At 34.5% G+C, this 11918-nt stretch overlaps 1 protein-coding gene across 2 annotated transcripts in view; it reads left to right on the top strand.

Annotated features, from left to right (window-relative positions):
* Positions 1 to 9308, top strand: part of EPB41 (erythrocyte membrane protein band 4.1) — a 33904-nt gene extending 24596 nt beyond the window's left edge. For both annotated transcript variants that reach the window (XM_015832092.1, XM_015832084.1), the window contains exons 6-12: positions 2379 to 2454; positions 3212 to 3430; positions 3741 to 3828; positions 5128 to 5280; positions 6408 to 6505; positions 8172 to 8344; positions 8929 to 9308. In XM_015832092.1, the coding sequence (XP_015687578.1) occupies positions 2379 to 2454; positions 3212 to 3430; positions 3741 to 3828; positions 5128 to 5280; positions 6408 to 6505; positions 8172 to 8344; positions 8929 to 9131 (1010 nt within the window). In that variant the 3' untranslated portion in view covers positions 9132 to 9308. The remainder of the gene's footprint in view (positions 1 to 2378; positions 2455 to 3211; positions 3431 to 3740; positions 3829 to 5127; positions 5281 to 6407; positions 6506 to 8171; positions 8345 to 8928) is intronic.
* The last annotated feature ends 2610 nt before the right edge of the window (positions 9309 to 11918 follow it).

Below are 11918 nucleotides of genomic sequence, written 5' to 3'. Positions count from 1 at the left end.
GTGAAGGGGCCAATGATAGCGTGGGCACGAAATGTGGGGCGAAATATAAATTTAGAGGAATGGGAAAGATTATGGAACAGAAATTGCAAATTGACGCTATCAACTGCATATAGAGAGAATCAATATAAAATGATTTACAGATGGCATTTAACACCGGCGAGATTGGCCAAAATGTATAAAAACATAGACCCGAAGTGTTTGAAATGTAAAATTAAAGAAGGAACATTTTATCACATGTGGTGGCTGTGCCCCAAAGTAAAAAATTATTGGGAATGGATAAGAGATTGGATACAGGAGATAACTGAGATACAAATGGATTTCAAACCAGAAATATTTCTTTTGGGCATAATAAATTTAAAGATGGAAAAACAACTCCAACACATTATACACATATTGACTGCAGCTCGTATAGCATATGCGCAATGTTGGAAGAGTGAAAATATTCCCACAAATGATATGATTATGTATAAAATTTTGGAATGCGCAGAAATGAACAAACTTACGTTAGAATTAAAAGACGAGGCGTCAGAATTTTATGAAATTTGGAATAAATGTTATAATTGGCTAGAACAGAGAAAGAAAAAGACATAATTATTGATGTACATAAAATGTAAATAAGATGTAAAGAATATTTAAAATGTAAAGCACTGTTCTGTTAGAAGAAAAGATATATGTTTATGTAGTTTTTGGTGTATGGTGTATGGTGAAAAATAAAAAAAATTAATAAAAAAAAGAACTTGCTCTCATTCTATCTTGGCAAATGAGCTGTGAGCTTGTCCAAAGAAAGCAGAAGAAATATAGTTTAGAACAAGCCTAGAGCATGAAGTGTTAGAACTCTAACTTTATGTGCACCAAGCCATGGTTTCCATGCACAAAGCTGGATTTCTATCAGTACACATTTTTGCTATGCCAGCTTTATACCCTTGCATTTTATTGAAGGAAACTAAAAGTTTGTATTTATCATACATTTTGAATGTATAAGCTTGGATTTATATATTAACTAGTTCTTACAACAGTGGTCTGTAATAGACAGTCCTGTTTGGCACTTTACTTGCTTGGGATCAATTATTTCATCATATATAGATTCTGGTGTATAGATACCTAGCATATAATTTGCTATTGATATACAATAGACTAATTAACCTATAATTAGATGAGTCACTCGTGTCACGCTTTTTACATAAGGAAACAATTATTGCTACTCTCAGTTCTCTGGCATCTTAGCTGTGCAATTAATATATGAAAAGAGAGAGGCCAGTACTGGTGCCCATCAGAGTTATATTTAATTAACTTGGAAGGAATACAATTACAACCCAGAGCTTTATCACACTTAAGTTGATTAATAATATTTTTTACTTCCTTACATATTACTGGGGGCCACTGGGGTAGAGGGATAAAGCCACATCCATCATGTAGGTGTCAGCGTGAGGATCATAATACAAGGCTTGCAGATAATATATGCAGGTATTGAAGGAAATAGACTGCATTTGGGTGGCATCATTGTAGGAACAATTTGTCATAATATACCAGGGGTCTTTGACTTTGCAGCTTTGATTAGCTGTGACCATTATTTTTTCTTCTGACCAAGGGGTTTTCCTTCCCTTTCTGAGCAAATAATACAGTTTTAGCCCCCGAGATGAGTGGTGGCCTAAAGGTGAAAATGCTCACCTCCCATTCAGAAATTTGAGAGATCAATCCTAGGCGATGACAGATTGTTCTCTATCAGGGTGCAAAGAGAAAATATCTGCTGTGAACACCACATAGGCATCAATAAGGGCAACCACCCAGTAAACACTCAGCTCCATTCAGTTGCCCTGACTCCATTCCGAATAAAGGGATTACAGGGTTGTAAAAAGAAAAAAAAAGTACAATTTCAGCATCAATGTTGCATTTGTCAAACTAGTTCTTGGAATGGTGACCCCTCCGGTTCAGATTGGTCTTTGTTTTCCTTACAAAAGATTGGTGTCTATGATTACAAGCCCATGATATACATTTAGTTGACTCCTTGAATGTGATTTTATTTAATTTTTAGGAATTGAAGTTGTGATATTATAGCTGGTAGGCATAGGATTAAGATACTTCTTTTTAAAGGCAGAGAGATTCTAGGTTTGTTGTTTTATTGTAATTTATTTTTGGTCTATAATACACTGGAGAAATTTTGCTTGGAATGTTTATGTTTATAATGTGTTACTTCCATATCTTCTGAGTGAATTATAGCAAAACTGATGGAAATGAATTCGGTCAAGGAGGAGTGGCGATCTTGTGGTTTCCAGATCCCTTTCAGTGTCTGTTAGCTCTTCAGTCAGTTGAAGATAAGAATGATAATTTAATAATTTGCAGACTATTGCAAATTAACCAAAAATCTCACTTAATTTCAGGCGGTCCATGGATTTTTACTTTCAATGTCAAGTTTTATCCTCCAGACCCAGCACAATTAACAGAGGATATAACAAGGTTTGTGATATCATTAAATCACTATTTTTTAACCATGACACCTTTAAAGATATGTGGATTTCAGCTCTTCCTTAACCAGCATGCTGACTGGGGTATTCTGGGGATTGAAGTCCATACATCTTAAAGTTTCTAAGATGGAGTAATACTATCCTAAACTAATAGAAAATGCATTTCAAAGATTTACTAGTACGAAAAATAAAAACATGAAATTAAAATACTTGGTTTTGGGTAATGCATATATAAGATATGTATATAAATATAAATAAATAAAATATATAAGAGAAGCCTTAACTGGTGCTCCTCAATCTGCAAGAAAAGATGCAATCAGGACACAATTATAGGGGAATAGGTAAAACAGTTTAATGTGCCCATCAGTCTTGGAAGACAGATATAGTGTTGGTTTAATGGTGAACTTGGCTTCATTATACATGTCCTCCTTTTTTTGAGAAAGAGAATTCTATTTTTGTATTCTGACAATTCATCATCTGCATATAACAGAAGAAAATAATAATATTCTGCTACATAATGCTGATCTTGTGCTTATTCCATAAGGTACAAAGTGAGCAACCTTATCTTTTATCATGTGTATGCCAAAAACAAGTAATACTTGGTTTTAGGAAGCTTTCTTTAAAACTGAAATAATTTTCAATCCATCTGGTGGATTTTTTAGTTAGACATTGCAAGTGAAGAGGTGCTTTGCTGGGTATTGATGCAATTGAATCTTTGAATTCGTTGGTATGATGTTTGTATTTTGCAGGTATTATTTGTGTCTCCAGCTAAGAAAAGATATTATTAATGGGCGGCTTCCTTGCTCCTTTGCTACGTTAGCTTTGCTGGGTTCCTACACAATCCAATCTGAGTTAGGAGACTATGATATAGATCTACATGGTGCAGATTATGTCAGTGAATTTAAACTGGCCCCAAACCAGACAAAAGAACTAGAAGACAAGATCACAGAATTACATAAAACATACAGGTGAGTATTAAACCTGTCATTGAACAAGTGTTGTGTAACCAATTAAAGTAGTGTGTGTGCATGTGTATGTAGAAATATGAATATCTTTAAAACATGGATATAGTGATAATTATTGAGTTCACTTAGGTTATAATCTATCATTATAAGTCAAAGTAAATTATTCTTGAAAATTAAAAATTAAAATAAACTTAGTATGTTGGGTGAACTCAACCAATGGTGAACAAGTTTAATTACATTTTCATGGTTCAGTGGATCCAGGACATCTTCTAAGTGCTGCTAAAATGCTATTTTGGCACCTATTTGTTTATAGATCTATGAGTCCAGCTCAGGCTGATATGGAGTTTCTTGAGAATGCTAAAAAGCTGTCGATGTATGGAGTTGATCTTCATAAAGCCAAGGTAAGATAATATATTTGTTTATAATATTTTTATATGTTTTACTTATATATCACACCCAATTGCAACTCTGGTTGGTAAAGATAGGATTAAAATCAAACAAACTGAATAAGCAAAATAAGAAAGTAAAAAAGAAAATAGTGGTGACCAAAAGCAAGCCCAATTCCAATAATAATACAAATAAAAACTTACTGCAATAGATTCACCTAACCTCCAGATTCCATGTCTGAGGAAAGGGCCAGATCTTCAATTTTTTTAAAAAATACTAGCAGGGTTTGGGGTTCTCCAAATCCAGGGGTGTAGCGTTCGAAAGAACAGGTGCTGTAACAGAGAAAGCTTGCTTCCTGGAACCCACCAGATGGCACTAGTTAATAGACAGGCCCCAGAGTATGGGAGATGGGAAAAATCTGTCTTTTTACACATTCTGAAATCCTGCGCATAATCTAACCCTACTAATTCTAGCACCCATCTGTCTATGCTCTTGAGTGTTCTAAAGAAAAAGAATGTAGAGCTAATTCAGAGAAGGACGGTTTCCCAGCTTTCCCAGAAGAGATAGAGTTGGCCCTTTCCATAATGCTGTTCTGTTTTTATGTTGCTTCATGTACAAGCAGTGAAGTCCTGGATTAAATTTAGGAACTTTCGGGAGGGATTTTGCCCTTGGTGAAAACACTGAAAAACGACTTGACAATTATGAAGAGAGAGCTTTTATTTGGGGGGGGGGGGAGGAAATATGCTTGAGTGAAGGCAAACAATTGAATGAAGGCAAACAAATACAGTCTGAAACTGTATTTATCTTGTTGGATCAAGGCTAATGTAATAAAAAATATGGAACATTTAATGGAAAACTGTATTTGAAGAGAGCATATTACCCAGGTCAGGATTTTGTCAAGAAAACAGTATATAGAAGAAATTAAAAATAACTAGCGCAGAAGTCATGGATAGGGTCAAGCATTTTTAATGTTAAGGAGACTTTTGATGAGGATGGTGCGTTAGTACATCTCTGAACAAGCAGAAATGACATCATGACTATGACTGAAGTACTGGTGAATAGACTGGTACTATGGAATCTCCCTGGATAAGGGGAGGATGAGACATAGCCTGCTTGAGAGGAAGGAGTAAAAAATTGGTTTGTTTAACCAAAGTTAAATAATGTCCTTATCCTTTCTTTTTATCTCTTCCACTTTCTCTTTTTCTTACTTTAGTTTGTATGATCTTTTATTGTTTTTAATTTTTTAAAATATTTTTTTTAAATGTTGAAATAAGAACGTATGAGTACTATATCCTATTTTCTTTTTTTCATAGGACTTGGAAGGTGTAGACATCACTCTAGGAGTCTGTTCCAGTGGTCTTCTTGTCTACAAAGATAAATTGAGAATCAATCGTTTTCCTTGGCCCAAAGTGTTGAAGATTTCTTACAAGCGCAGTAGCTTTTTTATTAAGATCCGGCCTGGTGAGGTAGGTTATGGAGTAATTTTATTTTCATTCTAATTGAATCCATTTGTCTTATCTTAGAGAAATATTAAGGATAAACTATTTTTCAAATAACAACTTAATCCGGATGTTGAACAAAATCTATCCACAATCATGCATATCTTGGTGGATTATGACTTACTTCCTTTGATGCTTCTTATAAGGAAATGTCTTTGGGCCTGGGTTGAATAGTGCAGATGGTTTGATATGTGACTTTGTTGATTAGAAGCACCTAATATGCTATGTTGCATTTTATGTTAGACATACTTCAGTCTATATCAAATGAACATGTCTTGGATGAATTCAGAGTTCTTGCTATAATAAGGATGTGGATATTGCTATTACTGTATATTAGTTTTGAAGAGTAAAAATTCATTTTAGATTCAGATATATATGTTCTATGATATACATATTTCTATTGATAATAACATATTTTACCAGTGTAGCTGTGTTGCTGTCAGCATTTAAAAAAACATGTCATCTTGTATTAAAATTTGACCAAGCCATGTTATGATCATATTGCTTTTTTCTGCTTTGGGAAAATGCTTTTTAGAAATGGTATTTTTAAACAATTTCAGTTTGTATCTATTTTAATTCTAATGAAAGGAGTAACTTTTCATAAGCTATTTGATTCGTTAAATGGTAAAAATGAAGTATTCAGTTTCCTATAACAGCTACTTTATGCAATCAAACCATTATAGTTTCAATGCAGCCACATAGTTGAAAATTTTTTTAAATGATTTTTAGGGTTATACTTTATTTTCTATATTTTTACTTATTTCCTCCCTCCTCCTATTTTTCCCACAACTATTGTGTGAGGTGAGCCAAGAGAGAGTGACCGATCCCTTCCTTCCCTGTTTTATTTTTTCAGGGCTTTTGCCCCTGTGTCCCCATTGTTTTTTTTTTTTCATTTCCTTTGTAATTTGCTTTCTTTAGTTGATGATGATTGGGTAATTTTTTCAATAATAGCTTAAATTAAATTAAATTTACTGGCTTTGTTCTTAATGGCTATTTCTTTTTAAAAATTCAATTATGTTTTTTAATGTAATAAATAGTTTAATCCAGTGATAACTTCTGTGCCAATCAAATTTGCTCTATACTATTTTCCATAGCATGAACAATATGAAAGTACTATTGGATTCAAACTTCCTAGTTATCGAGCAGCTAAGAAATTGTGGAAAGTCTGTGTTGAACATCACACATTTTTCAGGTTTGCATTTGTATTTTTAATTGCAGGCTAATTAAGAAATGGTGTTTCTAAATCCACTTCTGATCTGAATTGGATGAGATCAAATGTGGTCTCATACTTCAGACCTCCAAAGTCCTAATTGGCCAATGGCTAGTGGTAGCATGTGGCTTTGATTTCCCAGTATTTGTGTCTGAAAGTAGGTCAATATCAGTAGCAAAGACTCTTCTTTTGTCCTCACAAGGGATGCACAACTCATCCCAAGCATGGAACAGCTGGTATTGTTAGTCCTTGTCCTAATCAAGATACAAATATGGTCGGTCCTCATTGACCACTTGTTCAATGACCATTCAAATTTACAATGGCGCTAAATGAATAGCAGTTACAACTGATCCTCATACTTAATAGCCACTGTAGCATCCCCATGTTCATGTGATTGTGATCTGGGTACTTGGTGGCTAATTCACGATTGTGCCATTGGAGTTTCCAGGTGTCATGTAATCATGATTTGTGACCTTTCCCACAAGCTTAGGACTAGCAAAGTCAATGGGGAAGCCAGCAGGAAGTTGCAAGTCACTCTTACGTGAAGTCCTCACTTAGCAATCCATACGGTCCTCACTTAATGACGGCAACTGGACTGTTGACTCTAAAAATGCAGTCATGTGATTTTCTTTCAAGTATTAACATAAGTAGGCAAAGACTATCTGTATTTCAAATTATTTTGCCTATTTATAGAATGAAATGGAACTTTTGTTACTGACATGGAACAAACAGCAGTTACTTCAGGCAGAAGTGGATTGAATGGTGGGTGATGGCATAAAAGTGGGAAATAGTCAAGAAAATTAGTTGCTAAGGGGAGAAAAACAGAAGTGCCGGGATGATTGGGAGGCTTGTTCTTTATTGCCGAGACCATAGTAGAAAGTAACAGGTGCAGAGGCCAGTACATTGACAGTAGCTGAGGGGAAGAGCACAAAGCTTTGAATAGCATAAAATTGTTCAAGTGTTGTCTATATTCATAAATGAATAACTAAATGTAAACAGTCAGCTTCTCTCATAATAAGAATGAGCTAATTTGTTGTACATAATGATTCATTACTTCAGAATGAAGTAATGGAGGTAGCCCATTTCCAAAGTTTCTCTAAATAAGAAAGCTTTCACTAATCAGACCAATTATCCTGTACAACCTAATCTGTTCTCTTGAGAGTTCTTAGTTCTTCTGTCAAACACTTGCCTTTTTTAGCTAAGCATAGAAAACTGGAAAGGGGGATATTTTAAAATTTCTTACCCAAAGCCCAGAATTTAATATAAATTGTGCTTATTTTATAAGGGAAAGCTATAGTCCTATGCAATCTTACACATGGGGAATTTAATGAGAAATTCTCTTATTAAATCAGTGAAGCCAAATCTGTAAATATTTTTCACAAATTGGAAAACAGAAATTTTAGAAAACAAAAAAATGTAGCAATCACATATTCCACAAAATCTCATTTAGATCTATATTTACCTTTAAAAAGTAGTCAGAGTGTGCCTTGGGTTTCCCCCTGATGGATGTGAATGGCACTTTTAGGTGAATAAAATAATGATACAATTAAGATAGCACTCACTATTGAGTGGCTGTCATTTTATTTGAGTTGGAATTATATCCCTGGGTTATACATTAATAACATTAGAATATGCATGTATCTTTTAGATTAACATCAACTGAAGCGCTTCCCAAGAGCCGATTCTTGGTGCTGGGTTCTAAATTTCGCTACAGTGGCCGGACACAAGCTCAGACCAGACAGGCTAGTGCCCTGATAGATAGACCTGCACCACAGTTTGAACGAACAGCAAGTAAACGTGCTTCTAGAAGCCTTGATGGTGGTGAGTACCCTGAACTTTCTCTTCTTTATTATAAGTTCCAATCTTAAGTTGGTTTTTTACGGATTCTACTGAATTGGATTGCAGTAATATTTTTCTTAAATGTGTAGTAAGTGATTAAAAAGTGTTATTAGATTCACATGGGACGTTTGAAAAAAAATGTGGAACTGAAAAATGACATCTGATTCTTACCATACCCTGGTTACTGCAACTCTGTTACTTTGCCACATTCTGGGGGTCATGAATCCTATGTGATCTCCTATGTGACTCATTGTTCCTTTTATGTAACGTGAATGCCTCATGAAAAGATTTCCATGTTGGTGACATAACATGAAGACAAACAATTTTAAAATGTTCATAAAAGTAGCTTTTAAATCTTTCTTAAACACTTAACAATGCTTCTTCTAATATAGCTAACAACTGTCAATTTTAAGAACCATTTCAAATTTGGAGATAATTTTAACTGAAGGCAGATGAATATAAAATTGAAGAAATTAACAAAGCAGTTGTATCCAAACTGAAATTTAGCAACTTTTTTTCTATATACAATGTTTTGTATATTCTTAACGTGTGCACAATTTCTTCAGCTAAACGTGGCTCTCAAAAAATTCAGTTCAAACTCGTAGAGGAGGAGAAGCAGGAGGATGTGTTGGTTGGGGTTCCGGAATCAGAACCTGTGGAACAATTTCAGGAGAAGCCAGGTATCACTGTGGGTAGCTCTGATTCTCTCTCTGTCCCTGTCTCTGCGGTGCTTTTTCTATCCTTTTGCGAGCGGAGACATCTTACCTGATTCTGAAATGCTTCACATGTTCTGGGGTATATTTTTCCTACCAGGAAATCCCCCCCCCCTCTCCAATCTCATAAAGGAATAAAATGAGTTCTCGATGATTTGAAAACAAAGCCCCTCCTGTATATTAATACTTAAATTCTTGCATCAATAATAGAGCCACAAATCTCAGTTGCTTGAGAAAATAGTTTGGATCTAAGGTGTCAGATGAATGAAGGAGAACCACTTTCCGTATTCGTTATTATAAAAAAAAAACCTTTGCAAAAGAGTTGTTCAATCTCCCTGGGCAGCTGTATTCTTTGGTATGGATAGTTTGTAATTTCTGTGCTGGAAATGTCATTTATGCAGTCCTAAAGTTATATTCAAAATTAGGGTATCTTTGGGTTTCTTTTGCTGTAATTAAAGCATTATTTTTCATGAGGATTTCATCCTATTTTTAAAAACATTAAGCTTGTCTATAACAGTATAATCTGGCTAGGAAAGCTGTACAAAGCAAGTTAGATTTCTTCTGACATACATTTCAGAGCATATTTAAGGCATTACATTCAGTCTCAGTTTTGCTGCTTTCACAATGCTGTTTTATTTTGTCATTCTTAATGATAAGACCTATTTAGAGCAATTTGTTAAATAGCTTATTTTAATATTGTTCAGATGAAGTAGGATTATTCTTACATATTTCCTGTTGTATAATTCAGATGTCTAATCAGATTTTTGAGAATTGGTATCAGTTTCTGTGTATATTATTAACATTTCATATTATAAGACTGAAGAAATTTAATGGGAGAGTAGTATCCTTTTATAAACAAAGCAGGATACTATATATACAAATGCATGCCCCTTGTTCTTCTGGTGTGTTCAGGTAACAGAATGGTGTGACAAGTTGCAACCTTCAGAATTGTTGTTAGAACAGTGATATTAAATTTGCATTCTATAGTTTGTACACAGTACTAGTGAATCATTTATCAAGTTGGACAGAGAAAGCAAGTAGAACAGTTAGATTGTTTATATTTGGATCTAATCTAAAGACAGATTGCAAGATCATTTCATATCTTTTGAAGCAGTCACATCTTTTTTAGAGCTGAATGACTGCTTTAAAAGAAAAAAATATGGAGCAATGTGTCTATGCATGTATTTACATGCAAAAATAGCTAGACACAACTGAGTGAGCTTGGAAGAAGAGACAAAATTCTATTTACAAGTTTGCTCCTAATAATTCTCTTTTAATACTTTGAAGTTTTAAAATGCATTCATAACTTTTATAGCTATACATGTTCTAGACATAAGTACAATAAAAGAAGAGGAGAAAGAAGAAAAATCAGTTGTGCAGGATCTAGAGCCAAAATCGATATTACTTGAAACTATTCAGGAAGAGTCAGGTATCTCAGTAACAACTTATATTTTGTTACTAATATATTTTCTTTTAGTGACTAATATTCATTCTTTATGATTTATCTAATAACTCACTAAACTTATTATAGCAATCAATACTTATCAGTAGTATGACACAAGATAGTATGATAATTGGTAGAGAACTCCAGGAAGCTTAATATATTTATATGATAGACTTGAAATTGTGAAAGGGGCCATTCATAATCAAAGTTGTTCTAAAAGAGTTTATATAAGGTTTAGTCTAATTTTGATAGTATGCATGTGTTTTGCACTGTTTTTCTCTTTTCTGGAACATTGTCAGTGTGAATGAGCATGAACTATAAGTGGTAGCATGGAATATAGATCCATACTGAGGAAAAGGAAGTGAAGTACAGGTAATCCTCCGCTTACACCATTTGTTTAGTGACATTTCAAAGTTAGGGGTCCTTGGTGCTCGTTGAGCTTGGTTGTTTTCTTGCAGACATTTCATTACCCAGATTAGTTAAAATCATCAGCACTGATAATGTTACTGATAATGTAATGAAACATCTGCAAGAAAACAAGCTCAGAGAGCCCCAAAGACCCCATCTTTCAACCCTGAGCTACAAATATTCTCCTTTATTGTTCAAAGTTACAATGGCACTGAAAAATGTTTTTCACACTTTGCAGCAACTCTGTGGTCTCATGATCAAATTTTGGATGTTTGGTAATTGGCATGAATTTATGACTATTGTAGTGTCATGGGTTCACCTTTTAGCAAGCAAAGACAATGTGGAAGCCAGCTTCATTTAACAACCACTTAATAGTGATTCAGTTAACACCTGTGGCAAGAAAGGTCGTAAAAAGAGGCAAAACTCATTGCTTAACAACAGAAAAGTTGGGCTCAATTGTGATCGTAAGTCGAGGAGTATCTCTGTATACATTTGGGAATTAGGGAGACTTTAGTAGTGCCAGTTCAGCATTAAAGAACCAAAACAAAATATGGAAGAGATAGTATCAAAGGTAATTTTTTTAGCTTGAGTAATATCATTTGATGTTGATCACGTACAGTATACTTGATTGATGAAATGTGTACTCCAATTTCAAATTAGATTTTGAAAATGTCAAACTTGAGGCAATGTAGTTTTTGAGATAACATTTTGAATAGTAATGAGCGTGTGAAATAAATTAATGCAGAAGTAGCATGAAGTACTATTGCTGCTCATTCTTTTGCTGCCTTTAGTTTCTCCAGCACTGAGATGGAGACTCCACCATTGGGTAGTAGACTGTATTCCTGCCCAATCAGATCAAGTCAGCCAAAGTTGCCACGCCCGTCCTGGACCGTTGATCTCCAGTCTTTGACTTGATCTTGCCCAGGACAGACGTTGCAAGTTTGGCTCTAGGCAGGTACAGTCAGTGGTGGATTTTTCCAGTCCCTTTCCC

This window comes from Protobothrops mucrosquamatus, unplaced genomic scaffold (assembly GCF_001527695.2).
Source record: "Protobothrops mucrosquamatus isolate PMUCROS unplaced genomic scaffold, P.Mucros_1.0 scaffold_23, whole genome shotgun sequence".
NCBI lineage: Eukaryota > Metazoa > Chordata > Lepidosauria > Squamata > Viperidae > Protobothrops > Protobothrops mucrosquamatus.
Note: the sequence above shows the minus strand (reverse complement) of the source record. Positions and strands in the feature narration are given on the sequence as shown.